Source organism: Molossus molossus, unplaced genomic scaffold (genome assembly GCF_014108415.1).
Source record: "Molossus molossus isolate mMolMol1 unplaced genomic scaffold, mMolMol1.p scaffold_m16_p_9, whole genome shotgun sequence".
In the NCBI taxonomy this organism is placed as follows: Eukaryota; Metazoa; Chordata; class Mammalia; order Chiroptera; family Molossidae; genus Molossus; species Molossus molossus.
In genome coordinates, this window is record NW_023425403.1 from 4,359,341 (window position 1) to 4,384,170 (window position 24,830).

Genomic DNA, 24,830 nt, shown 5'->3' on the forward strand with positions numbered 1-24,830 from the left:
GAAATTAACCCTTTATCAGATGTGTCATTAGCAAATATGTTATCCCATACAATGGGTTCTCGTTTCATTTTGATGATGGTTTCTTTTGCTGTACGGAAGCTTTTCAGTTGATATAGTCCCATCCGTTTACTTTTTCTCTCATTTCTCCTGCCCTAGGAGATGTATCAGTGAAAATTCTGCTACATGAGATGTCTGAGATTTAGCGGCCTATATTTTCTTCTAGGATTTTTATATGCTTACACAAGAAAAGCCCAGAGTAAGTAGAAGGAAGGAAATAATAAATATTAGGGTGGAAATAAATGACATAGATACTAAAAACAAACCAACAAAAATAATACAAAAGATCAATGAAACCAAGAGCTAGTTCTTTGAAAAGGTAAAAAAGATTGATGAACCTTTGCCAGACTCATCAAGAAACCAAGAGAGAGGACCCAAATGAATAAAATCAGAAATGACAGAGGTGAAGTAACAACTGACACCATAGAAATTCAAAGGTTTATAAGAAAATACTATAAACAGCGATATGCCAACAAGCTGGACAACCTGCACAAAATGGACAAATTCCTAGAAAAATATAATCCTCCAAAACTGAATCAGAAAGAATCAGAAAACCTGAATAGATTGATAACAACTGATTTAATATATATATATATATATAATCTCCCAGCAAACAAAAATCCTGGACCAGATAGCTTCACAGGCAAGTTTTACCAAATATTCAAAGAATAACTAAAATCTGTCCTCCTCCAACTCTTCCAAAAAATCCAAGAGAAAGGAACATTTCCAAGCTCTACTGACGAGGCCAGCCTTATCCTAACTCTAAAAACAGATAAAGACACTACAAAGAAAGAACATTATAGGCCAATATCACTGATGAATATAGATGTAAAATACTCAACAAAATATTAGCAAATTGGATCCAGCAATATATTAAAAGATCATACACCATGATCGAGTGGGATTTATTCTGGGGATGTGAGGCTGATACAATATTCACAAATCAGTAAATGTGATACATAAACTAAATGAAGAATAAAAAATCACATGGTCCTATCAACTGATGCAGAAAAAGCATTGGTTTATGATTCTTAACTGAAGATTTGGATCAATTATGAACCAGTTAGACATAAAAAATTTTCTGTCCAACCAATGGACCAAGCTAGAAATTTTGTCTTTGACACTTTTTCTCTTCATGTATATTGTTGACTATTTAGCATTGTACCTAACAAATAAAAGTCATAAAAGGAAATGATAGTCTATGTTTCCAGAAATGTTCATTGTAATCTTCCCTCTTCATCATTCTTTCTTTCATTATCTGAGTTCAGGTCATCAGCATCTTTTCCATAAACTACCACATTTTTCTCCTAATCAATCATGCTTTTTACTCCCTTGTAGACTTATGTACCTCTAACATTTCCAAGGTGTCTTTCCTCAAGAAAAACCCCTAGTTTTAGAGGTTCGAGTGTAACCTAAATAGGGAATTCAATGTCCTTCTCAATCTAGTTTTCGTATTTGACCATTTCAATCTTTGCCATTTTCCACCTCCCCTCATATCTTTAGATACCTATCCTCACTTCCTCCAGAGAAAGCAAACAAGTCAAAATTAGTAAGATCAACAATGCATTTTCCCCATTTTGTGCTTTTGGCCATGCTATTCCTGCTGCATAGTATGCCCCGCCCCTTCTCCTTCAGGTGAAATCTAGTTAACAAGTTCCTGTTTAAATACCACTCTTATTGAAAGTTTCTCTGAATACACTGGAAGGAAAAAAGTATCCGTCCTTCATGTGAAATACTCTCATAGAACCCTATTGTAGAATTTAACACACTGAAGTATATTTAGTTGTTGCCTTTTATACTTTCTCTAGTAGATTATGAGGTACTTGATTCTTTTATCCATCCACCCATCTATCAAACATTCATTGAAGGTCTGCTATTCATCAGGCACTTCGTTAGACGTAGGGAACGGTTTGTAAGAGCTGACTCTAGCTTTTAACAAGTTTATTGTCTATGTGGAAAGGCAACTTTTAAGTAGGTTTTAGTTTACAAAATAAAATAAGTGTCATGGGAGGAAACAGTCTGCAGAGAATACTTTAGAAGAAAAGTCAGTGGCTTAGGAGGATAGGAATTGTGTCCAGGGAATTTTCCTAGTTGGGGTAGACCATTCGTTAACTATTCAGAGTCTGATACATAATTAAAGGTCAATAAATGTAATTAAATACACTTTATGTCAAGTATATAAAGGCTTATTTTCTCCCGTGTGTTTGATAAAGGCCATAGGTAGTGAAGGTATTTCAAAGTCGTGAGGAGGAAAATACAAACGACAGTACCAAGCATTTCCATTCAACCCAATTCCACAAGTAAAATGTCAGTTTTGCACACTTTGAAGGCCGTATATTAACTACCGACAGCTCCAATAACAGAGACAAACAGTTGCATCCCAAGGAGTCTCCCACGGAGCCACCTGAGCCCAATGAGACCATTGTCAAGTGCAGGTGCCGGTTCCCGGCTAGGGCAGCCTCGCTCCGAGGGAGGCTCACCCCTCCTCCAGGAGGACACTGTGATTATTGATGCACATTTTGAATCTATTACCTAGAGAGCGTAGACTCGGGACGTGGAGCGTGTGAGTGGGCGGGTCACTGTTTTCCTCCACTTCCCTCCGCACTGGAAACTCGCCCGAGCCCGCGCGGCGCCCGGGAAGCACGTCTTCCCGGCGGACACCCGTTGCCAGGTAACCGCCTCTCGCGCGCGCCGTATCCAAGGCTCGGGAGCCGCCTCCGCCGCTCCACCGGGCGCTCCAATCAGCGGCCAGGATGGCCGTCACGTGGGCCGGGGGCCGGCCCAGGAGCGCCCGGGGCCGCGGTTGGCTGGTGGAGCCCGCCTCCTGCCCCAGTACCCGCGGCCCGGCCCCCGGCCCCGAGCCCGGGCGAGGAGGAGAGGGCGGGGCGGGTCCGCTCGCTCGGCCGCGGCGCCCCCCTCGCGCCGTCCCCTGCGCGCCGCCGCTTCGCCGCCTCCGCAGGTAAGGGGGCCGCGGGCCCCGCGGGGATGCGTCGTGCGGCCGCGGCCGGGCCGCCCCGCGAGCGGCAGCCCGGGCTCCGCGCGCCCGCCTGGGCTCCGCACACGCGGGGGCCGCGGGGCATCCCGGGCTCAGACCCCGGGCAGTGCCCGCGAGCGCAGAGCCCGGCGCCGCCGGGGCAGCCTTTCTGTCCGCGCTTCAGGCTCGTTGAGCAGGTGCCCGCGGAGCCCAGACTGCGAGGGTTGCGCCGCGCCCGCCGGGCGGTTCTGTGTGGACACCTCCCCTCGGCAGGCGGCGGCACTGGGGTGCCCAGGAGGCTGGCAGGAACCAGGAGACGTTCGGGGGAAAGACGGTGTTGAATGTGGGGGCATCGAGGAAGCTGTGAATCAGGGAAATAGGACCTTTCCTGCCCCTCCCCCCCCAAAAAAAACAGACTTTTTGCATGAAGATATTAAAAGAAGCAAACATTAAAGCTGACCTTTTTTTTTTGTACCATATCAATTGAAAACAATAGAATGAAATTTAGTGATTACTTTGTATATCAAGAGTAAGGCACGCTTGTTTTTGTAACCTCCAGATATATTTACTTATGGGAGGGGTCTGCAGGGAAATACTGCATGTCCGAATCTTCCGAGGTCTGAGGATTTCAGAAATACTGTTCACAGAAACTCGTGTCTCTACCAGTGTTGATGAGCAAAGTTACACGTCCTTGTTAAAAGTAACCTCAAGTAAGGAAAAGGTTTCCTTTATTGTTTTGTTTCTCTACAGAGTAAATTCTTTGGGGAATCTAGACAGTCCTCTGCAGGCATCCCATCTGATTGCTTGCTCACAAATCCCCAAGGAAGAGTGTTGCGTACAGGGAGAGAATAATGCCCATGTGACTGTCTCAGCCCACAGCCTGGGCTGGGAGGTCGCCTGCGGGGTGCTGGTGCTGGGCTCTTGGTGCCTCTGCCCCCATGGGAAGAGCTCCCATCTCATGCTGAGGTTCTGCCACTTGGCCTGAGTGCAGAAAGGGGCATAGTTACATCTTACCCGAGTGAGTCCGGTGGTCTGACCATCTTTCCTGTTCTGTGATCTGAAGGTAAATATAGGCTTTAAGTGACTGTGAAGTCAACAGAATTTGGGGAAGCATTCTTTAGTGAATTGCTTAGAGATTGATGTTACAGGGCTTCATTAAGATTTCCTGGGAGGTTTTCTAAATTGGAATAAACCAGTGGCCTATTTCAAAGGCCACACCTGGAAGGAAAAATCAGATATGTCTTAAGTGTGCTCCACAAACTTTATATAAAACAAGTAGTTGAATCTTATTTATGTAGATCTCGTTTTCCTCTGTGTTGATTTTAATAGAAATACGTAAAGCACTATGGCTGTCTCTAAAAATATATATATTTATTTAAAAGTTTTTAAATTCTTCATTCTTTTTGTTGTTAACAATTAAATGCTGGTGTACTAACAATTTTTGTAATTCGTTAGTCACATAATAGCTCCATATATTAGAAAGCCACAAAATAATTTTGCTTAGGAAAAAAAAAAAATGTTTTTGAATTCCTTTGCTCCCAGTAGAGAGACTACAATGGATAGAGTGTTTTTTGTTGTTGTTTTCTGCAGACATAGCCCTTGGCCTGGGCATAGATGAGCCAGGGGCAGTTCTTAAATTATTTAGAGAAGAGTAGGAATAGTTTTATTTTTGTTGGTTTTGCCTTGATATATACCAGAATTCCAACACGAGTGATTAGGTTGTCATTATCAATAAAATGTGTACAGATTCTCCAGAGTACTTGATTTCATTTGCCTAAACTCTGTAATGAAGGCTAAAATGAAATTCATACTATCTTGAGGGATTCTTATTTTCTCCCTCTATTGCAGTATTTACTTGCAATCTGATATATGCAAGGAAGATAACAGTGTATCAGGTTGTTGAATACCCAGCCATTCATGATAATGATGACTATACAAGCATTACTCTTACTTCGCATTTGCCAAATTAACTCATTTTATATTTTGTATATCTATTCCATTTAGCAGACTGAAATATTCAAGTGGAGCTATGTAGCTTCCACTGTGTCTTCAGGACAGAGGTTTGAGAGTATTTTAATCCACCGAAATCGTAGTAGGAGATTGGGAGGGATTTATTTCCCCTGACTCCTTTTCTTTTGTATCAGAAACATATATTAAAGTAAGAGTTAGTTGGCTGTGTTCAACCTCCAAGGCCAGGCTGTGGTCTGTGGTGACCACTGGACATTATTCTCTCCCTGTTGATGAGACTCTGCCTTGGAGATCTGTGAGCAAGAAGTTAGCTCGGGATGCGTGCAGAGAATTGTAGGAATTCCCCGAAGAATTACTCCCTAGAGAGACAGCCTGAAGGAAAATGTTTTTCTTACTTGAGGTTACTTAACTTTTTCAAGACGGACTTGTAACTTTGGTTTTAAAAGTTGGTAGGGAAATGCTGTAAAGTGACCAGCTTTGACTTGTATCTTTCTGTATTGGAGAGAGAAATCCCATCACAAGGGACTGAAATGATTTCACAAGTTTTCCTAGTGAAACGTGAGCTGTCACATAGGAGAGTGCTCAGTTGTTTTCACTTGATTTGTCAGTGTTTTCAGTGACACGTATAACTGAGGAGCAAGTTGGACATTTGAAATCTCTAGATTTTATTAAAAAGACAACTTAAGCCCTGGCCAGTTTGGCTCAGCAGTTAGAGGTCGGCCCGCGGACCAGAGAGTCCTGGGTTCGGTTCCTGCTAAGGGCACGTATTTCAGTTATAGTTTGTCCCCGGCCCAGGTTGGGTGGCAGCCAGTCGATGTGTCTCTCTCACATCAATGTTTCTTTCTCTCTCTCTCTCTCCCCCCTCCTCCCTCCTGCTCAATCTGAGGATAAATGCAAAGATGTCCTCGGGTGAGGATTTAATTTTTAAAAAAGACAACCTAAACCTGGCCAATGTGACTCAGTGGTCGAGTGTCGACCCATGCACCAAGAGGTCACTGGTTCGATTCCTGGTCAGGATGCATGTCCAGGTTGTGAGCCAAATCCCCAGTGGGGGGCATGCAGGAGGTGGCCCATCGGTGTTCTCTCTCATTGATATTTCTCTCTGTTCCTCTCCCTCTCTAAAATCAATAAAGAAAGAAAAAAAGAGACAACCAAAATTGCAAGCACAGGCTTAGTTTTCATATAGACGTCATATTATCAGCTACCTGAGTGATGTTTCTTAAAATATAAGGATAAAAGTCTTAACATTTTATTACATTACATGTGCTTACAAAGTATAATTGAGTAGCCCAATTATCTCCTAAAACTCTGGAATTCTACATTTTACTTTAAGATATATATATGTGTGTGTGTGTGTGTGTATACACACACACACATATATGTATATATGTGTATATATATAATGGAAACAGTAATATAAATCTTATACAGTAAGATCATACAAGAGATAATTTGTCAGTGTTATTTCCTATTATTGAGATAATTGATAATTGTCACGTTTAAGAAAATGATCAAAAGACGTAAGAAATAATTTTCCATGCTTCAGTGAGGATGTTGCAACATTCAGTACTTGGTTTATCGATTTGAATGCTCAGTCATGGAGAACTCACCTTAGAGGTCATTAAGTAATTTTTCTTATGTTTAGGTTTGTTGTTTTCTTCCAAATTGTTGGCACTTTAAGTTGTGAGTATGTACCAGCGTCCATGTAGGCTCACCGCAACTATGTATAATAAATTCAATTTCATATTAAACCCCAAAAAACTGCCTTTCAAATTGGAAAGTAGAAAATAAGTTATCACACGGAGCGCTCATGTTTCATATGCTGTAGGAAAACCTTCATTTTCCAGTATAAACAGCCCCACATGGAGTGTTGAAAACTGAAGAGTTAGTCGATTAAAAATAGGTAATATTTAATTAAGTTTGGTCCTTTAAGATAAAACATTATGAATCAGTCATAATGAAAAGAGTTATGCCACATTTTATTTTTCAGGTAAATATAGTAATAGGTTTGAAGGAGAAGCTTCAGAATTTAAGCTGGAAGGCTCCTTGGAGACAAAATAATTTAACACCATTATTTTGTAGATGAGGTCACTAAATACATAAAGATTATGTTGCTTAAAATTAGTCAGTGTGAAAGCTGGTCTAGAAGTTCAGCCTTTGACACTCAGCATCATGCTGCACCCTGAAGAGGTCATAATGTATCACCAACATCATTTGCTCTTTTTATTTTTTTCTCCTCACCTGAGGACCTTTTTTTGCATTTATCTTCAGATAGAGCGGGAGAGAGAGAAGGAGGAAGAGACAGAGAGAAACAGCAATGTGAGAGAGACACATCGACTGGCTGCCACCCACAGGACCCCAGCCAGGGCCAGGGACAAACTGAAACCGAGGTTCATGTCCTTAGCTGGGACCAAACCCCGGGCTCTCTGGTCTACATGCCGACGCTCTAACTGCTGAGCCAAACCAGTCAGGGCAACATCATTTCCTCTTTCACTGTATTTCTTCAAGTGAATCATTCAAAAGTTCAAGTATTTGAGGGTTAGATCACTATTGTGATTTTAAAGTGATCGTGGTGCATAAGGAGCGATGGGCATGTGTTTGGTTTTTGCCATATATAGAGCTTACTTAAAATACTAGTTAAAAGTGTTTTCCTACAAGTTCTGTGATTTGTTGATTTGCTCAATACAATTTACGTTCTGCTGCCAAGTCTTTTGTGATTCTTTGGGATCCATTCATCTTAGAAATTCTCGACCCTAGTGCACCCCAGCGGTACATAAGTGTTTGTCGTCGTCACATCTACAGGTGACTTATGAATGCTAGACATGAGAAGCTTTTGGAAATTACATCAGAGGCCTAGGTAATGGTTCCCATTAGGTGACTTTGAAGTTGGACGTGTTTATTTTCTAGACTTTCTGCCACTTCAGTACCAGATGGGCACTGAGCAGAGTTACTCACAGTGTACCCTAGACCAGAAGCATCAGCATCTCCTGCGAGCTTGTTGGGCATGCAAATCAGAATCTCGGGGGAGGGCCTGGACTCTGTGTTTCAGGGCCTCCGTGATTCCTAGAAAGGTCGGGTTTGAGGAGAACTAATAGAAGCTTCATTATGCCATTGGAACTGCCCAGCTCTTGAGCTGATGAAGTCCATGTCCGATGCCACTTTAAACTTTACTTGGGAGTACCATGAACTAAATAAATGAATTCATGTCTGGAAATACTGTAGTAGGGCCATTCATAAGCATCTCTATTTCAATAGTAGCTTTCATTATTGATTATGTCAGATGGTATCGATGTGGAGTAGCAACCGATCTGATCTTTGCATCGGCCTGCCTTAGCTGATACACCCTGTACTTACCACACTTTAGGATTTAGTTCAGGCTGTCCATCAACATACAGATGCATATACTAAATAAATGTTCGGATATGTGACTTTATGTGAGCTATTTCTTTCCATTTTAAAGCTTTCAAGCTTTATATTCCTTTGATTTCCTGTGCTGGTTTTCTCACCTGACTTGCCACTGTAATTTTTAACACCCTTTGCCCAGAACATGAAATGCCAGTCTTAGTGACTGCCAAATGGAAATCCCGATTTTCACAGACAGATAAGCATAAAGGCCCAGCCTACTTAAAAGTCCCATTTATAAAATCCAACTTACAGAACAGATTAATCCGAAGGGGCGGGATGCTCAGCCGGACGGAGCCATGGCATAGCTTCTCCAGTCTTCTTAATGAGGATGATCCTGTTTACAGCAATAAGGCTACATATTGTTGCCATGCTCTATTATGTCTTCATGAGAAATACTTACATATTTGCATTATAATGTCTTTCAGTGGAATATTTACTTCTAACTCTTTAGTTTATGAGTGAACATAAGTGATTTTATCCTTCTCTATTTTTTTTGGCTTTCAGAATGTTCACTGAAGGTATGTGAATGACCCTGTTGTTTAAGAAAAGTGGACTAGTTCTATCAAATTAAAAATTATTTCCACATTACCACTCAGATTCTGCAATCTTCCGAGCACCTAGAGAACTCTAATTCTATGATTCAAATCCATTTAATTTTCATCCTGCTGGTTAAAATGTAGGGAGGTATAACAGGAAATGAGTAGATGAATGATGGAATGCATTAGCTTTGTCACATCTTTAAATCGGTGCCTTGGTCTTACATATAATGCCTGCATTTTGCTGATCAAATTGGAATGCATACTGGTGCAAGTGGTTACTTTGTGAGTCCAAACTCGAACTACCGTAATGACCTTCTTCTTTTCTATTTGCTCCCTAATCCAGGATTTTAATGTAGCTTAATACTGTGCTTGTGACCTATTTTATAATCTAAGCGCTAAGATCATCGTGGCTTGACACACATCGGGAATGCTTAGATAAAGTGTCCTGCCAAGCACCTGAAAGGTACGCTAAGAATGATAGAAATGGGAGAGATTCATCTTAGTCAGCAGAAGATATTAGAGGCAGTTTTCCTGCTAATTTATCTTTCCTATTGTTGGATTAAGTAAGTAGTTCTCAACTTTACTGTGCATATTAATCATCTGGGAATGATGTTGAAAAGCAGGTTCCAGACCCCGAGAGTCTGTGCTTGATCATGGTTCTGCATGTCTCAGTGAGAATAGTGGTCATTTAGAATTATGGACACCAGACAGAGGAAAATGACCTCAAGTTAGTGGACTAGTGACTAATTAAAAACAAATCCCTCCAAAGTTTTCTAATAAGCACTTATTGATTATATAATTATAAAAATATATTTTTGCATAGCTCTGTGCATACAGTGTATTAAAATTTTAAACACTGATTTTCAACAAGATATTTTTAGGGTTTTGTTTTTTAATTTTTATTAATACAGGCAGAGGATTTCTATTAAGAAAACTTACAGTATCCTGAAGAGTATAAAGGTGCAACACCACCACCTTGAATGTATCATGGTACGTCTCTGAATGTCTGTATCATGGTACGTCTCTGACCTTTGAGCACACATTTTCTGTGCTTTCATTGATTTTTCTTACTATTTCTCACACCCACTAGGGAGCTTCCGCCTGAGTTTTGCTCTTGCTGTTCTCTCTGCTTAGCGCACTTCCCAGTGCACTGTCGTTGTACTTTGCCTTGTCTCCTTCTAGTCTTTGTTTAGAATCAACTCAATGAGGCTTCTCCATACTATATTTTTAAAAATCACAATGTCAGCTCTATGTCCAGAACTCCCAAATGCATATCCTTCATGTAGTCCATCTCGGCCTACTTGGTTTTTCTTTTCTTTTAATTTTTTTTTCTTTATTGATTTGAGAGAGAGAGGAAGGGAGGAGGAGAGAGAGATCGAAACATGGATGAGAGAGAACATCAATTGGCCGCCTCCTGCATGCCTCCCACTGGGGATCGGGCCCACAACCTGGGCATGTGCCCTGACTGGGAATCGAACCGGGGACCTCTTGGTGCATGGCCACACCTGCCGGGTTTGGCCTGCTTGTTGTGTTAGACTTCAGTGTTGGCTCTTTTCCTGGCATGAGATGATTTATTCTTTGTGTCCAGCTCCCTCCTCTGTCCCTGACATTGTTTCTGAAAACACTTGTGGTTTTAAAAAAGTATTAGTGCTCTAGCTCAATATGTTCCGGAATATGATGGCTGGGGCAGGAAACGCTAAGGGGAATATAAAAAGATAAATGAAAGTGTCCAAGTAAAGTTAGAAAACATGATCCAATTATGCAGTATCTGTATGTGGACGAGTGTGCTTGGATTTTTCCCTTTAATTTTGTTAGTATTAGAAAGCACTGCTGTGGATTCTTTGTGTATAATTTCTCTTAGATTATATGACTGGCAGCAGAAATGTGCAAGGTAGTGTTTGTAGCAGCAAAATTTGCTCATTAGCATAATTAGCATAAAAGAAACATTGTAAATTTCCTAGAAATCCCCTTAGGGCACCTTCCTGGGACTACTTCCTTCTCCCCCAAAACCGCCATAACTTCTAACATCGTTGATTAATTTTGCTTGTTTTTAAACTTCTATAAGTAGAATCGTGATATATATCATTGTATGTTTGACTTTCAATCATCATTACAGTATAGACTTCATCCACTTTGTGTATATAGCTCATTTTAATTAGTGCACAGTACCCCAAGTGTATGCTTATATTGCAGGTTTATCTCCCAGATCGGAGAAGTCTGTGCTTCGGGGTGATGGGTGTGTCACCCCCTCCACCACCCTCTGTGGCGTTCCTCGCCCTTGGATGTGTGGCGGCGTTAGGAAGGAAGGTGTGTGCACCTCTGCAGTCCCAGGCAGATCTGGCCAGCACAGGACAGGAGCCCCAGATGTCTTCCTGCCCGCCCACCCCAGGCAATCAGCTTCTGCATTGTCCCTTCTGCCTGGTGGGGGATCTTTGCCTAGTTCCTGGGATCAGGGCGGAGAGCGCTCTGTCCCTCCCTAGAGGCGGATGAGGTCTCCTTTGCTGCTCCCCAGAGCCCCCGGAGGGCCCTGTTTGTTTGCTCCTCCCAGAAGGGACCCTGCTTCCTGTGGGAGGAGGATTCGGGGAGTCCGCAGTGTTTCCTCCTGTCAGCTCTCCGTAGCCAGGTGCTTCCTCCACTCTGAGGCGCGCAGGCCACCCGCCTCCGATTCCCCAGCCTCGGATTCCCCAGCCTTCCCCCTGCGTACCCCCCCCCCCCCCGAGGCCTGTGGAGAGGACCTGAGACGTGGGTGCGAACTCCGCCGGCCTCCGGGGCCCCAGCCTCGGATTCCCCAGCCTTCCCCCTGCGTACCCCCCCCCCCGAGGCCTGTGGAGAGGACCTGAGACGTGGGTGCGAACTCCGCCGGCCTCCGGGGCCCCAGCCGCTCTCAGCTGCTGCTCTGGCTCCCACTGGCCTTGAGGGACTAACTGCAATTCTGTCTGCTGCTTCCCTTACCCTCTTTGCAGCACCCCCACTTTCTCCTCCGCCCTGTCTCCACAGAGGGGCCCCCCTCCGAGGACTTCCCGCACGGCTTTGCAGCCTGGTGGTTTACTGTTCCCTTCCTCCGGAGAGGGCCGACTTTTGCTTTGGAAAGCGGAGTTTATTTGATGAGTTTATCTGAAGCTGACCCTCAGTCTTGTAAGGGATGGTCCATTTCTGTTTCACCTTTGGTCTTCAGATGCAGACCCAGATGGTTCTTGCTGAAAGGACTTCGCTGTTAGATCATTTTCCCTCGGCAGCCTCTGGACTCCGTTGCTCCCCCAGCCCTGTGGGATTGCCGGAGCCCCCAGAGCTGCTCAGCATTGCATCTCCTCGCCACTGAGGCACATGCCGTGGGGGAAATGCCCCTCCTTAGTGTGGGATTTGGGGTGTTTTCATTCACCATTTACCTTTCCTGGTTGTCCTCAAAGGGAGGACTGGAATACATGTGCTTGTCTGCCATTTCCAGTTCGTAACGGTCTTATAAAAAGAAAAAATCATTCTGACTATTCAACGCATGCTTATTAGCTGTATACCTGCTCTCCAACTCAGACTTTCTTCTGACATTTTATGCAGGTTTAATCTAGGAGGGCTGCGTGGGTCCCCGGCCTGTGGTGATAGAATGCGTTTGACAGCTGCCTTCCGCTCGCTTCCATTCCTTCAGAGGTGTCTGTTCATAGTAGCAGGAGGCAGACAGGTGATCCCAGAGCTGTGTCAGCCTGCGCGACACCTTCAGCAGGAGGAACCTGGACACTTCGTGGGTCTCTGCCACCCCGCCCTCGGCTCTGACCCGGCCGACCACAGCTCTAGACCGGGCAGGGGCGGGCATAGGAAAGCGCGATGTGGAGCAAGGCCGCATGATTCACTCCCTGTTTGACTGGCCAGGCAGTGGCCCGTGCTTCTGTGGCATGTGTATTCTAGTGTGTGGGGGGTGTAAGTGTCCTTGCTGTGGCACACGATAACGGCGACAGGGCTGACCGAGCATAAGGCAGGCGTGAGTGCCGCAGGTGAGGAGACGCCGGGTGCGGATGAGCTGGGCAGAGTCGGCTGCACGTGCCGGACGCCAGAGCTTCAGTTAAAGTCTTGGGCTGAGATAGCAGGCAAACCCGGATGGAAAACTCATGCAGAAGCCAAGCAGACACACCTGAGGCCAAGGTTCAGACAGCGGGCCAGACATCACTGCACTGTGTTTGGGAGGTTAGACAGGCGTGAGTAAAGAAAAACTCTCTCAAGTTCAAGCGGAAGCGAGCAGTAGTGACCTCTCAGCACCCGGTGCCAGAGGTTCTCATACAATCAGGACCAGAGAGCCTTTAGCTCTTTCAGTTCTAGGCCGGGGACTGCCCACCCGGTTGTTCTTGTCCTCACGGTGAGATGTGATGACGGACAACTCTGACCAGCTTCTCAGAATGAGAGTGGGTCCTACTTTATTTGTTTAAAATCACATATGCCTGGACGGTCCTAACCATCCTAAGAATTAGGCAGCATTTCTAGAAAGGGCAGGGACAAAAAGGTGCAAACATCAGACGCATATGAACGGCTCACATGAGACGGGTCGATACATTTTCCTCTTGTGAAAAGACTCATCTTAAATATTTCTCAATGGTTCATTTTTAGAGACTGGAAGAAAAACATGAGATAACTCAGATTCTTTATATAAATAAACACCTCTTGCTATTTTTAGCTAGTTTAAGAATATCCTATCTTGAGCTCTTCTGATACAGGTGATAGATTGTCTAACACTGTAACCCGTACAGACACCGCTAACTCCTGGGGCTGCGGTCCCGCTCTCCGCTGTAGGTCAAGCGGGTTGCTGGTGTGATGAGCTGATCTCCACGGAGTGCGTGTGTCTTCCTGACTCGGCCGTGCTGGTTCTCAGTATTACCTGGGGCAGTGGTATCAGTCAGCTACTGCTACAAAAATACTTCGTTACAGACCACTCCCAGACTCAGCAAAACATCACCGTAAGCATTTGTTATGCTCACGGGTGTCATGCTGGGGTTTTCCTACAAGGTATAGCTTAGCGGAGTGGTTCTGCTTGCGCCTGGAGTCTGTGACTGGTCTGTGGCAGTTTTGCTCCTGTGTCTGCCATCCTTTGTGGACTGGTGGGGTTGCCACTGGATGTTCTTCCCATGTGGGCAGAAAGTGGGAGTGGAAATAAGCCGTATGGCCAGTGCTTTGACCTAGGGGAGGGACTCTGACTGTTACCCACATGTCACTAGACAAAATGAGTTGCAAGTCTAAAGGCAACAGGCAGGAACAATCCACACATGATGAGGTTATGACAAACAGAGAGACGTGTGAAACAGAGAGATGTGAAACAGGTGTATGAAACAGAGATCTGTGAAACAGACGTGTGAAACAGAGATGTATGAAACAGAGACGTGTGAAACACGTGTGAAACAGACGTGTGAAACAGAGATGTGAAACAGACGTGTGAAACACGTGTGAAACACGTGTGAAACAGACGTGTGAAACAGACGTGAAACAGAGGTGTATGAAACAGAGAGATGTGTGAAACAGACGTGAAACAGAGATGTATGAAACAGAGAGACGTGTGAAACAGAGAGACGTGAAACAGAGGTGTATGAAACAGATGTGTGAAACAGACGTGTGAAACAGAGACATGTGAAACAGATGTGTGAAACAGAGATGTATGAAACAGAGAGACGTGTGAAACAGAGGTGTATGAAACAGAGAGACGTGTGAAACAGATGCATGAAACAGAGACGTGAAACAGACATATGAAACAGACGTGTGAAACAGGTGTGAAACAGATGTGTGAAACAGAGAGACATGTGAAACAGAGAGACGTGTGAAACAGAGAGACGTGTGAAACAGAGAGACGTGTGAAACAGAGAGACGTGTGAAACAGAGAGACATGTGAAACAGAGATGTATGGAAAGGTCAGGACCAACAATCAAACCATGTTTGGATACTATACTTGCAGTCAGGTTTCTGACATTGCAAAGCATTTTATTTTATTATCTTTGTTTATTTGTTTATCATGATGACATTTCACCCTTGCTTATTGTCATTTCCTCCCATCACAAATCTTCGGTGAAGAGTGGGACAGGGGCCCCTGTGACTCTGTTCTTCCTCTCTGAGTTCCTGCCGAGTGAGCATGACGTGCTTCTCCTCCAAGATCAGTTCTGGGTCTCAGCTCTGCACTCAGGCAGTTCTGACCAGTGAGGGAGAGCGAGCATTGAATACGATTTGCCATTCTTACACTGAATGAACCAGGTTCTGGTCACTCAGTTCATCAGAATACCTGGAATACCATCAAGAACTATGTGTTTCTATGCAAGGTAATATTTCACCTGAGATGGCATGAGGTGAAATAGTTTGCTTTCCTTAATTCTTGCAAACATGGTAACGGATGCTCATGGAAAAACATCAGGAAATAAGACATCAGACCTAAGGTGTGCCCTGTAAACAAGGGTAACATTAACCACTTTGGCTGTACAGTGGTATAATAAATTCAGACCTGGTGCCTGGGATAATTATAAAATAATTTTACAGTTCAGGTTTGCATTTCTTTACTCCTTTAAAAACAATGTCTTACATGATTTGGTTAGCCATTTTCTTACCAGAAATGGAATGGTGACCCCCTTCAGCTGTTGGCGAGTGCAGTACCCACCGAGCTGCAGCTCCGCAGCCTCAGTCCCTGGGAACCGCCCCGGACCCACAGGCTCTTCTGGCTCGTAGGTGTTAGGTCACTTGCCACACTTTGTGTCTGCACACAGTTGGTTGTGGCATGGTCCTCTGCCTTGGGAACTCACAGTGTGTATTTACAGAGTCACTATCCAGGGCACACAAATATAAATTTAAAGGCAAACAGATGAGGATTTGGTCCATTTGAGAAAGGCTTCAGAGAGGAGGATTGCTGACGTTGGGACTTGTGTCACCCTGGCCGGTTTGGCTCCACCGTTAGTGTGCTGGTCCGCAGACCGAGGAGTCAAGGGTCCAATCCCTGGCCCAGGTTAGGGTCCTGCAGGAGGCAACCGATTGATGTCTCTCACATCAGTGTTTCTCTCTTTCTCTGACCTTCCTCCCACTCTATCTGAAAAAAAAATCGATGGCGTGTACCTCGGTTCCAGTTTGTCCCCGGCTCTGGTTGGTCGTGCGGGTGGCAGCCACTCGATATGTCCCTTCACGTCGATGTTTCTCTCTCTCTCTCTCTTCCTCTCTCTCCCTCCCACTCTATCTGAACAAAAAATGGAAAAATGTCCTCGGGTGAGGATTAAAAAAAAAAAAAAAATCGATGGAAACATATCCTCGGATGAGGATTTAAAAAATAAAATAACTTGGGTCTTGTAAGACCCTGAATATGAAAGAGCTTGTTATTCATGGGGAAGGGGGAGGGGAGTTCAGCAAAAGCATAAAACCTCTAGGCATGAAGTCAGGACAGCAGGTACCTCGTTGAGGGATTTTGTGAGAGAAGGCTCTCGTAAGCCAGCTCTTTAATTCGTTTATACAAGACATGGGGGTTGACTGAAACAGTGGCGTAGGGGGCGGGGAGAAGGACCTTTGGAAGGCACATGTCAAAAGCAGTTTGTTGAGACTTGGTGATCAAATGTGGGAGGGGGAGGGGAAGGTAGTGAAGGAATCAGAGGTGGCTGATGTTTATGTCTTGGCTTACTGTCCAGAGGTAATGCTGGTCTCTGAAGTGGGGACTGCAGGAGAAAGAAAGGGTGTTTGGGGGTGGTAGAAAGGGGGAACCGCACTCAAAAGGATTCACTAAGCTTTATTCTTGTTCATGGTGAGATTACCAGGTGAGTGGCTGAGGCACCTGGTTCGGGAGGTGGTTTGGAATGAGTTTGGCAGTTTGGCATGGGCGATGGAGGGCGAGTGTATTGAAAGAGGGACTGGAACCCCTGAAATAGTGGCGAGGTAGTTAGAGTTGTTGGGCAGCTGCTAGATACAGTTCAAGATGGGGCGGAAAAGCGTAATACAAGACGCAGACATGGAGGTGTAGCTCAAAGTAAGATGAGCAGGAGACAAGAGAGCCATCAGTGGGTGTGTGGGGGGCAAATCCAGAGGGTAGGACCACGCAGGAGGTTCAGAATCTGAGCTGTTAGGGACACAGGGCTCGTGGGAACTCAAAGAGCAGGACCAAAAGCATGGTCCAGAGTCGGGGAGTCACCCAGAGGAGACCAGCTAAGCAAGAGGTCGCAGCAGCGCTGGAACTGCCTGTGGAAGGCTCCAGGCAGATGGCGTCGGCGCTTCCAGAGAAGAAGGAAGAAGAATCCTGAAGAGGAGTGGGCAGGTCTGCAGCAGCCATGGCGCTCTCGCAGCCGCGGAGACATTCACCTGGCACGTGTCTTTCTGTGCCCAGACTGAAGCTGTCTTGCTTTTGGAGTATGAAAAATGAAACAAATTATTTTCTTTTCTTCCTCCTTCCCTCCATCCTTCCCTCCATCCTTCCCTCCATCCCTCCCTCCTTTCCTTTCTCCTTTCCTTCCTTCCTCTTTTCCTCACTCGGGTGTGAGGGTTTGGTGAGTTTGGTCAGGACAGGATCGCTCAGAACATCAGGTGGTGCGTGACGCACCGAAGCTTTAAAGGGCATATTTTGAAGTTAGATATTCTCCAGGATACCAGGAAATCTCTTATTTAGCATGGCTACTAAATAACTTCTATAAGTGAGCAAACTAAAATGAAGTCAAATTCGTGTGATTTTGATCCTCTGTGGAACATCTGAGCACTCCGTTCAGTCACGGGCTGTCCACAAAGCATTTGAGCCACTGAGGTTAGCGGTCAGCTGAGCTGGGGACAAATAGAAATCTCGGATTGACCGGATCATTGGACAGCATTTAACCTGGAGGCTTTCTTCTAGCTCTACGGCCCACTCCTAAAGTGAAAATAGAACTGATTTTCTGTTTCTTGGTGTGTGTGTGTGTGTGTGTGTGTGTGTGTATTCTGGGTTTCTTATTGCTAACTTAGTAATATCTAGACATTTGCCTCTTTCTTGCAAAAGTTAAAACTAGATTTTTTTTAATATAAAAACTGTAAACCGGATAAACTATTCGATGTAGCATTCTCTGGCACTGTACAATACAATAGCATAATTATTGTCTATTTACTTGGTTGAATACAGGTTTCTATTTTCTGGGGTAGCATCAGTCTTACAGATACTGTTGTTTGTAAACAACCAGAGTGGTGTCCATGGAGGTGTGTGTGTCCAGCTCCCTGTCCCGAGCGACCTGCTCAGGCGTCGGTGAGGCTGCGGGCTGAAGCGGTTGTCGTTGCTGCAGGTGCGCCCCGTGATGCTGAGCGGCCCCGCCCTTGATTAACGTACGAACGGCCAATGGCTTGGATGACGTACATTGCAAATTGGTTTGAGCAAGATGATTGGTATGAAGGACTGCAAAGAGTAAGCTACATTTCTGTTGTAATTTTCTGTTTGTTTTTTTTTCTGTTTTACTTCTCATGCAGCTGTATCCCTGTGCCATCTATACTGCAGACAGTTTCCCAGAATTCTGAGTGTAAATAAGATGCTTATTTGACAGATTTAAAAGCAGAGGTGAGAAGATAATACATACAGAGTCATAATTATACATTGAAGAAGAGGCATATTTTTCTATCCTGGTTTTAGATGCATTTTAGTGTGTTCAGATTGTCTTTAGACTTCAAATATGAAGTGAGGCGAACGTAGGTGTACAGTTGTGAATACATTAAATGGTTAATTTTTGTGTTATTATGTATTATTGTTTTATGTTCCCTACGAACATAAATCTACTTTTACCCCACCCTATATAAACTAGAACTCTTTTATACATTAATCAGATTAATATATAAAAATAGCAGTAGTTTCAATGAAGTCATTTTACATAAAGAAAAGCATTTAATGAAATAGATGTGTATAATATTATTATATATTACAGTAATATTGTAATATAAAATGCAAAAATTATTTGAAGAAGAGTGCCATGTTCCATCTGATAAATTTTTAGGTGATTCATTATGTTTCAAAAGGATTTGCATTGTTACTATGGCAACTTTTGCATAGTATTTTGAAAATAGCTATTCTGATCTATTATTGCAATAGTACAAAACTGCTATTTAAACATGCACCCTATCAAAATGGATTTAGTTTAGAATAATATATGATTTCTCTATGACCCTTTTTACCTTTTTAGTGGACCAATTCTACATTATTGAAGTGAAGGCAATGCGTGGATGTTTTCATTAATGGGTGGAAAGAGGCAGGACGTGCTGGTGCAGTCTCCCCGTCGCTGCCGGGGGGCATGTGCCACTGCCTACTGCCACTGCCTACTGCCGCACTGACGCTGCTCCCTCCTTCTCACTCCCCAGGTTCCCATCCCCTTCACAGTGTCAGAGAGTCTTCTCAGGATTTTAGTTCTTTTTCATTATCTCTTTCAGTGTAGACCCTCAGCAGTTTAAAACCTCTTGCCTCTTGGGCTATTTTTTTTTTCTTTTTCTTCAGCTGTGATTCAAACTAGTAAACAGCTCTGAAGGCAGTTAATATCTGACTCCGGAGAAAAACCCTTATGTCGTGACTCTAAAGCATCCCACGGGAAAGAGGTTGAGCATTAATGAGTAGCTTTCCTTCTGGATTCTAGTCGCATCCACCACCGATGAAATATTTCAGCTTAGGGGTTTAATGCAGCACTCCAGCCCTACTGGGGACACACACACACACACACACACACACACACACACACCTCTCTCTCTACAGTGCCAGCATCCTTTGCATTGTGTGTGTGCATTTCAAATGTAATGAGTGCATTTCTGATGTTGGAACAGGACGTGCTGTTCCTTTTTTTTTTTAAATCCTCACCCGAGGACATTTTTTTACTTTTTTGTTCAGAAGATAGAGTGGGAGGGAGAGAGAGGAAGAGAGAAACATCGATGTGAAAGGGACACATCGAGTGGCTGCCACCTACATGACCACCCAGGGTCGGGGACAAACTGCAACCGAGGTACGTGCCCTTAGCGGGAACCGAACCCGGGTCTCTCTGGGCTGCAGGCCGATGCTCTAACCGCTGAGCCAAACCAGCCAGGGCAGGATGTGTTGTTTCACGCGCCGTCCATATGTTCCTCAGTGGGAGGGGACAGGAATGATAGTCCCAATTTGGGGACGAGGGTGACTGATTCTAAGAAAAAATGCTTTTTACTGTAAGTGTCTGTTCCTTTACAGTGACTTTGGGGCAGCTCATGGAGATTATGAGGATTCAAAATATTCAAAATCCTTCCTTCCTCCATAACTTCACTCTGCCCTTCATGAATAGCATTGGCCTTTATAAATGAATTTCTGGTTCTGAGACTTGTTATAATAGTAGCTGTCTAGACATAGTTTGACCCTTCAATTACCGTGTTGTCTTTATGAGTTTGAGCTTCTTCTGACTCAAGTTTTAATCAGTTCTTATATGGGCTTAGAGAAGGAAGGAAGATTCTATTCTAAATAATGAAAATTGGCACATAAATATTGACTTTAATTTTCTCCAAATATCCAGCTTATTTTCAGATGATGTGTATAGACCCTGTGTAATCAGTGTTCAGCATAGCAGACTTTTCAGTAGGTTATGTTTTAATTGTTCACAGAAAGAGGTAAGATGGATTTCTAAATTAAAATTGTAATGTAGACATGTAGTGTTTGAAAGAGCACATGCAGGTATGAGCTTGAATTTTAGAGAAGTAAATTAGCCTTTATATGATTCATGTTTATGGCATATGTACATATTTCTTCTGGCACACAGACACATATATATGAACTTGATTTTAGCTTAGTTTTAGAATTTTATTTTTGGCAGTGTGATAACTATACAGCTATATTTTAAATTTTATGACAGCCATTTCATGTCATAATACTCTTTCATTTTAAAAAGTGAGTTCTCATAGTATATAAATCTAATGAAAATATGCTCATCACTTTTTTTACATTCCATACACTTACTGTGCAAAGCATCTTCACCGTATAGTGTGTGTGCACATATATGTGTGAGTGTGTATGTATGTATGTGTGTATGTGTGTGTATGTGTATATGTGTGTGAATGTATATGTGAGTGTGTATGTGTATATATGTAAGTGTGTGTATATGTGTGTATGTTTGAGCATGTGTATGTGTGAGTGCATGTATGTGTGAGTGTGTATGTGTATATGTATGTGTGTGAATGTATATGTGAGTGTGTATGTGTATATATGTGTGTATGTTTGAGCATGTGTATGTGTGAGTGCGTGTATGTGTGAGTGTGTATGTGTATATGTATGTGTGTGAATGTATATGTGAGTGTGTGTGTGTGTGTGTGTGTGTATGTTTGAGCATGTGTATGTGTGAGTGCATGTATGTGAGTGTGTGTGTGTTCGAAACTAAAAATTGTATTACGCTAGGAAAACAGAGACGGTATCTCTGCAGGGCTGCGGTCGCAGCTCCAGATGGTGCCAGGGGCGTGTGGGGACCGAGTGCACAGCGCTCTCCCTGAACCCCTCTCCGTGGGCATTGGTCAGTGCACTGCACGGTCGAGTGCTTCATCCCTAAAGTGTGTGTGTTCTTTCTGGGCCAAAAAGATGATATGTTCTGAAGCAACAAATCTTTAAAATGGACATGGAATTTCTTAAAGTTGTTCACGTAAGAAATGAAATATAAAGATAAAAACGGACACATAATATTTATCTGAAATACATGATTACCTGTCGCCTAATTTAAAATCTGTTTATCTATATATGTGACATTTTGCAGGATTACTATTTTAAATAGCAATATATATGTTGGAATAGACCTCAGCGGAATGTGGCCTGCTTTCAGTAACGATGACAATGCCTTGTGTGACAATTCATGTGACTACAGAGATAACAGAAGCCCTGATGTTTCTCGTCATCTGGGCAGCAACTCTGGAAGCTACCTCCTCGCCACCGCATGGCATGGACATTCGTGCGTCTTGTAACACTTTTGAAGAGCAACAGAAGTTTCAAATACTACCAGATTATATACATATTCAGATTTATATGTGCAGTAGTAGTCATACTTAATAATATATGATTTTTAAATATTTCATTAAAAATGTTAGATATTTTAAAAATAAAAGGCCAAAATATATAGAATGCTCATACAACTCAACAAAAGGAAGACAAAGAACCCAATTAAAAAAAAAATGGACAGAGGAACTAAATAGACACCTCTCCAAACAGGACATAAAATGGCCAACAGACATATGAAAAAATCCTCAATGTCACTAATCATCAGAGAGATGCAAATTAAAACAACTATGAGCCCTGATAGGCTTGGCTCAGCGGTTAGAGCATCAGCCTGTGGTCCAGAGAGACCCGGGTTTGGTTCCTACTAAGGGCACATACCTCAGTTGCAGTTTGTCCCCGGCCCTGGATGGGTCGTGCGGGTGGCATCCACTCGATGTGTCCCTTTCATGTCGATGTTTCTCTCTCTCTCTCTTTCCCTCCCACTGTATATGAACGAGAAATGGAGAAAGGTCCTTGGGTGAGGATAAAGGGAAAAAAAAAACACAAAAAACTATGAGGTATCATCTCACACCTGCCAGAATGGTAGCCATCAACAAATCATCACACAACAAGTGTTGGCGAGGGTATGAAGAAAAGGGGACTCTAGTATACTACTGGTGGGAATGCAGACTGGTGCAGCCACTATGGAAAACACTATGGTATTACCTCAAAAAGTTAAAAGTTAAACTGCCATTTGACCCAGTGATCCCAGTTCCAGGAATATACCCTAAGAAGCTTGAAACAACAATCAGAAAGAATATATGTATCCCTATGTTCATAGCAGCACTATTTACAATTGCTAAGATCTGGAAACAACAGCCCAAGTGTCCATCAGTAGATGAGTGGATAAAACAGCGGTGGTACATGTACACAGTGGAATACTATGCAGCTGGAAGAAAGATCTCTTATCCTTTGAGACAACATGGAGGGACCTGGAGAATATTATGCTAAGCAAAACATGCCAAGCAGAGAAAGACAAATATCATGATCTAACTTATTTGTGGAATATAATGAACTAAACAAACTGATGAACAAAATTGACCCAGAGACATAGAGGTGGGGTACAGACTGACAAACCTCAGAGGAGGGGGTAGGGGGGAGATAAACCACAGAACTTATATGCATGTTTGCATGACCAATGGACATAGACAACAAAGCTGGGGATGGGGTGGGGGGGGAATGGGGAGGAGGGTGTCAGTGGGGGGAAAAGAGAAATATCTGTAACAAAAACAAATTTAAAAAACAAAAAATAAAAGGCCTATTATTTTAATGGCTGGTTTGGACAAATTATTGAACTCTGAATTTAAAAAGGATTTAAGTTGTTGGACTGTAAGATTTCAAGGAGATACCCAATTGTATGACAAAATCGAAATGTTTATATCATCTAAATATAAAAAATAAAATGTAGTAAATGAAGGTACACTGCTGGTTAAGGTAAAAATGTATCGGCTTGGATTTCAAAATAATTTATTTGTTTTTAATACATAAAATAGTAGCAGAGGGACTTACAGCTTCCAGTCTGGTATGTAAGGAGCTTAGAAGTCTTCACTCAGGCCACAACAATAAAAAGCTGAAGGAACTGAGAACTCAGCAGCTCTTTGATCCTTGAGAGAAGCGACGTTGCAGGACAGAGGCTGCCCCCAAACTGGAGTGGCCGGCAGGAGGCAGGCACAGAGAAGTCTGATGTGCGGGAGCAGAAGCCACTAGCAGACGCCTTTGTGGGAACCAGAGAGAGTGTGGCAAGTCTGAGGCCAGAACTCCAGGGAGGCCCCTTGCTTCTGTGAGTTTTACGTCCAGGACCTCCACCAGGTCCTCACAGTGAATATCAGAGAAAGCCCTTTATGCTGCTGGCGAGGGGAGAGGAGAAGGAACCACCCAGAAATATACCAGAGTACCTTAAAAAGGCTGCCCTACGGAGAAACTGTTTCACCAGAGCCTAACCTGGTGGGATTATATCAGCCTAACTCTCTTGGGGGAAGGGATATACTCAACTCCAGCCCCTTCTAGCCGTCCTGTCTCACCTTAGGGGGAAACCTTCTAGAATCTTTGGTGGGGTTGACATTTCACAGGCACAGGCTTCTCGGACTAAGAAGCCTTCCTCCCCTCCCTCACCTACCAGTACGTTACTAAAGGCTATTTATCCAGTACATGTTCTCCTTTCAACAAAAAGTTACAAGACATACGAAAAGGCACAGAACAGTTTAAAGAGATTAAGCAAGCATCAGAACCAGAGTTAGATATGACAGGAATGTTAGAATTATCAGACCAGGACTTTTAGAAGCTATGATTAATAAACATGCAAGAACAGATGGATAATGTAAGCTGAGAGATGGAAATTCTGAGAAAGAATAAAAAAGGAAATGCTAAAGACCAGAAACACTGTAACAGAAATGAAGAATGCTTTAGTGAGTTCATTCGTGGACTGGATGTGGCTGAGGAAAGAATCTCTGAGTTTGAGACAACAGAATCTATAAAACAAAAGCAAAGGAATAAAAAAGAATGAAAACCTCGCCCTGGCCAGTTTGGCTCAGCGGTTGGAGCATCGGCCTGTGGTCCGGAGAGACCCGGGTTTCGGTTCCCGCTAAGGGCACGTACTTCGGTTGCAGTTTGTCCCCAGCCCTGGCTGGTTGTGCGGGTGGCAGCCACCCGATGTGTCCCTTCACGTTGATGTTTCTCTCTCTCTCTCCCTTCCTCTCTCTCCCTCCCACTCTATCTGTACAAAAAATGGAAAAATATCCTCGGGTTAGGATAAAAAAAGAATGAAAACCAGAACATCCAAGAACTGTGGTACATCGATGAAAGGTGTAACATACATATAGTAGAAATACCAGGAGAAAAATGAACAGAAGCAATAATTAAAGCAAAATAATTAGAATTGCCCCAAATTAGTATCAGACACCAAACTGCAGTTTCAGGAAGCTTAGAAAACACCAAGTAG

General features: G+C 43.5%; 1 protein-coding gene across 4 annotated transcripts in view; it reads left to right on the plus strand.

Annotated features, from left to right (window-relative positions):
• The first annotated feature begins 3,912 nt into the window (after nucleotides 1–3,912).
• The window catches only part of WDR17 (WD repeat domain 17), a 93,581-nt gene continuing 72,663 nt past the window's right edge, over nucleotides 3,913–24,830 (plus strand). For 2 of the 4 annotated variants that reach the window (XM_036250241.1, XM_036250244.1), the window contains exons 1-2: nucleotides 3,913–4,094; nucleotides 18,171–18,289. In XM_036250241.1, coding sequence (XP_036106134.1) covers nucleotides 18,224–18,289 — 66 coding nt within the window. In that variant the 5' untranslated portion in view covers nucleotides 3,913–4,094; nucleotides 18,171–18,223. Of the gene's footprint in view, nucleotides 4,095–8,908; nucleotides 8,923–18,170; nucleotides 18,290–24,830 lie in introns of all 4 variants that reach the window. The other 2 variants (XM_036250242.1, XM_036250243.1) reach the window with 2 other exon arrangements.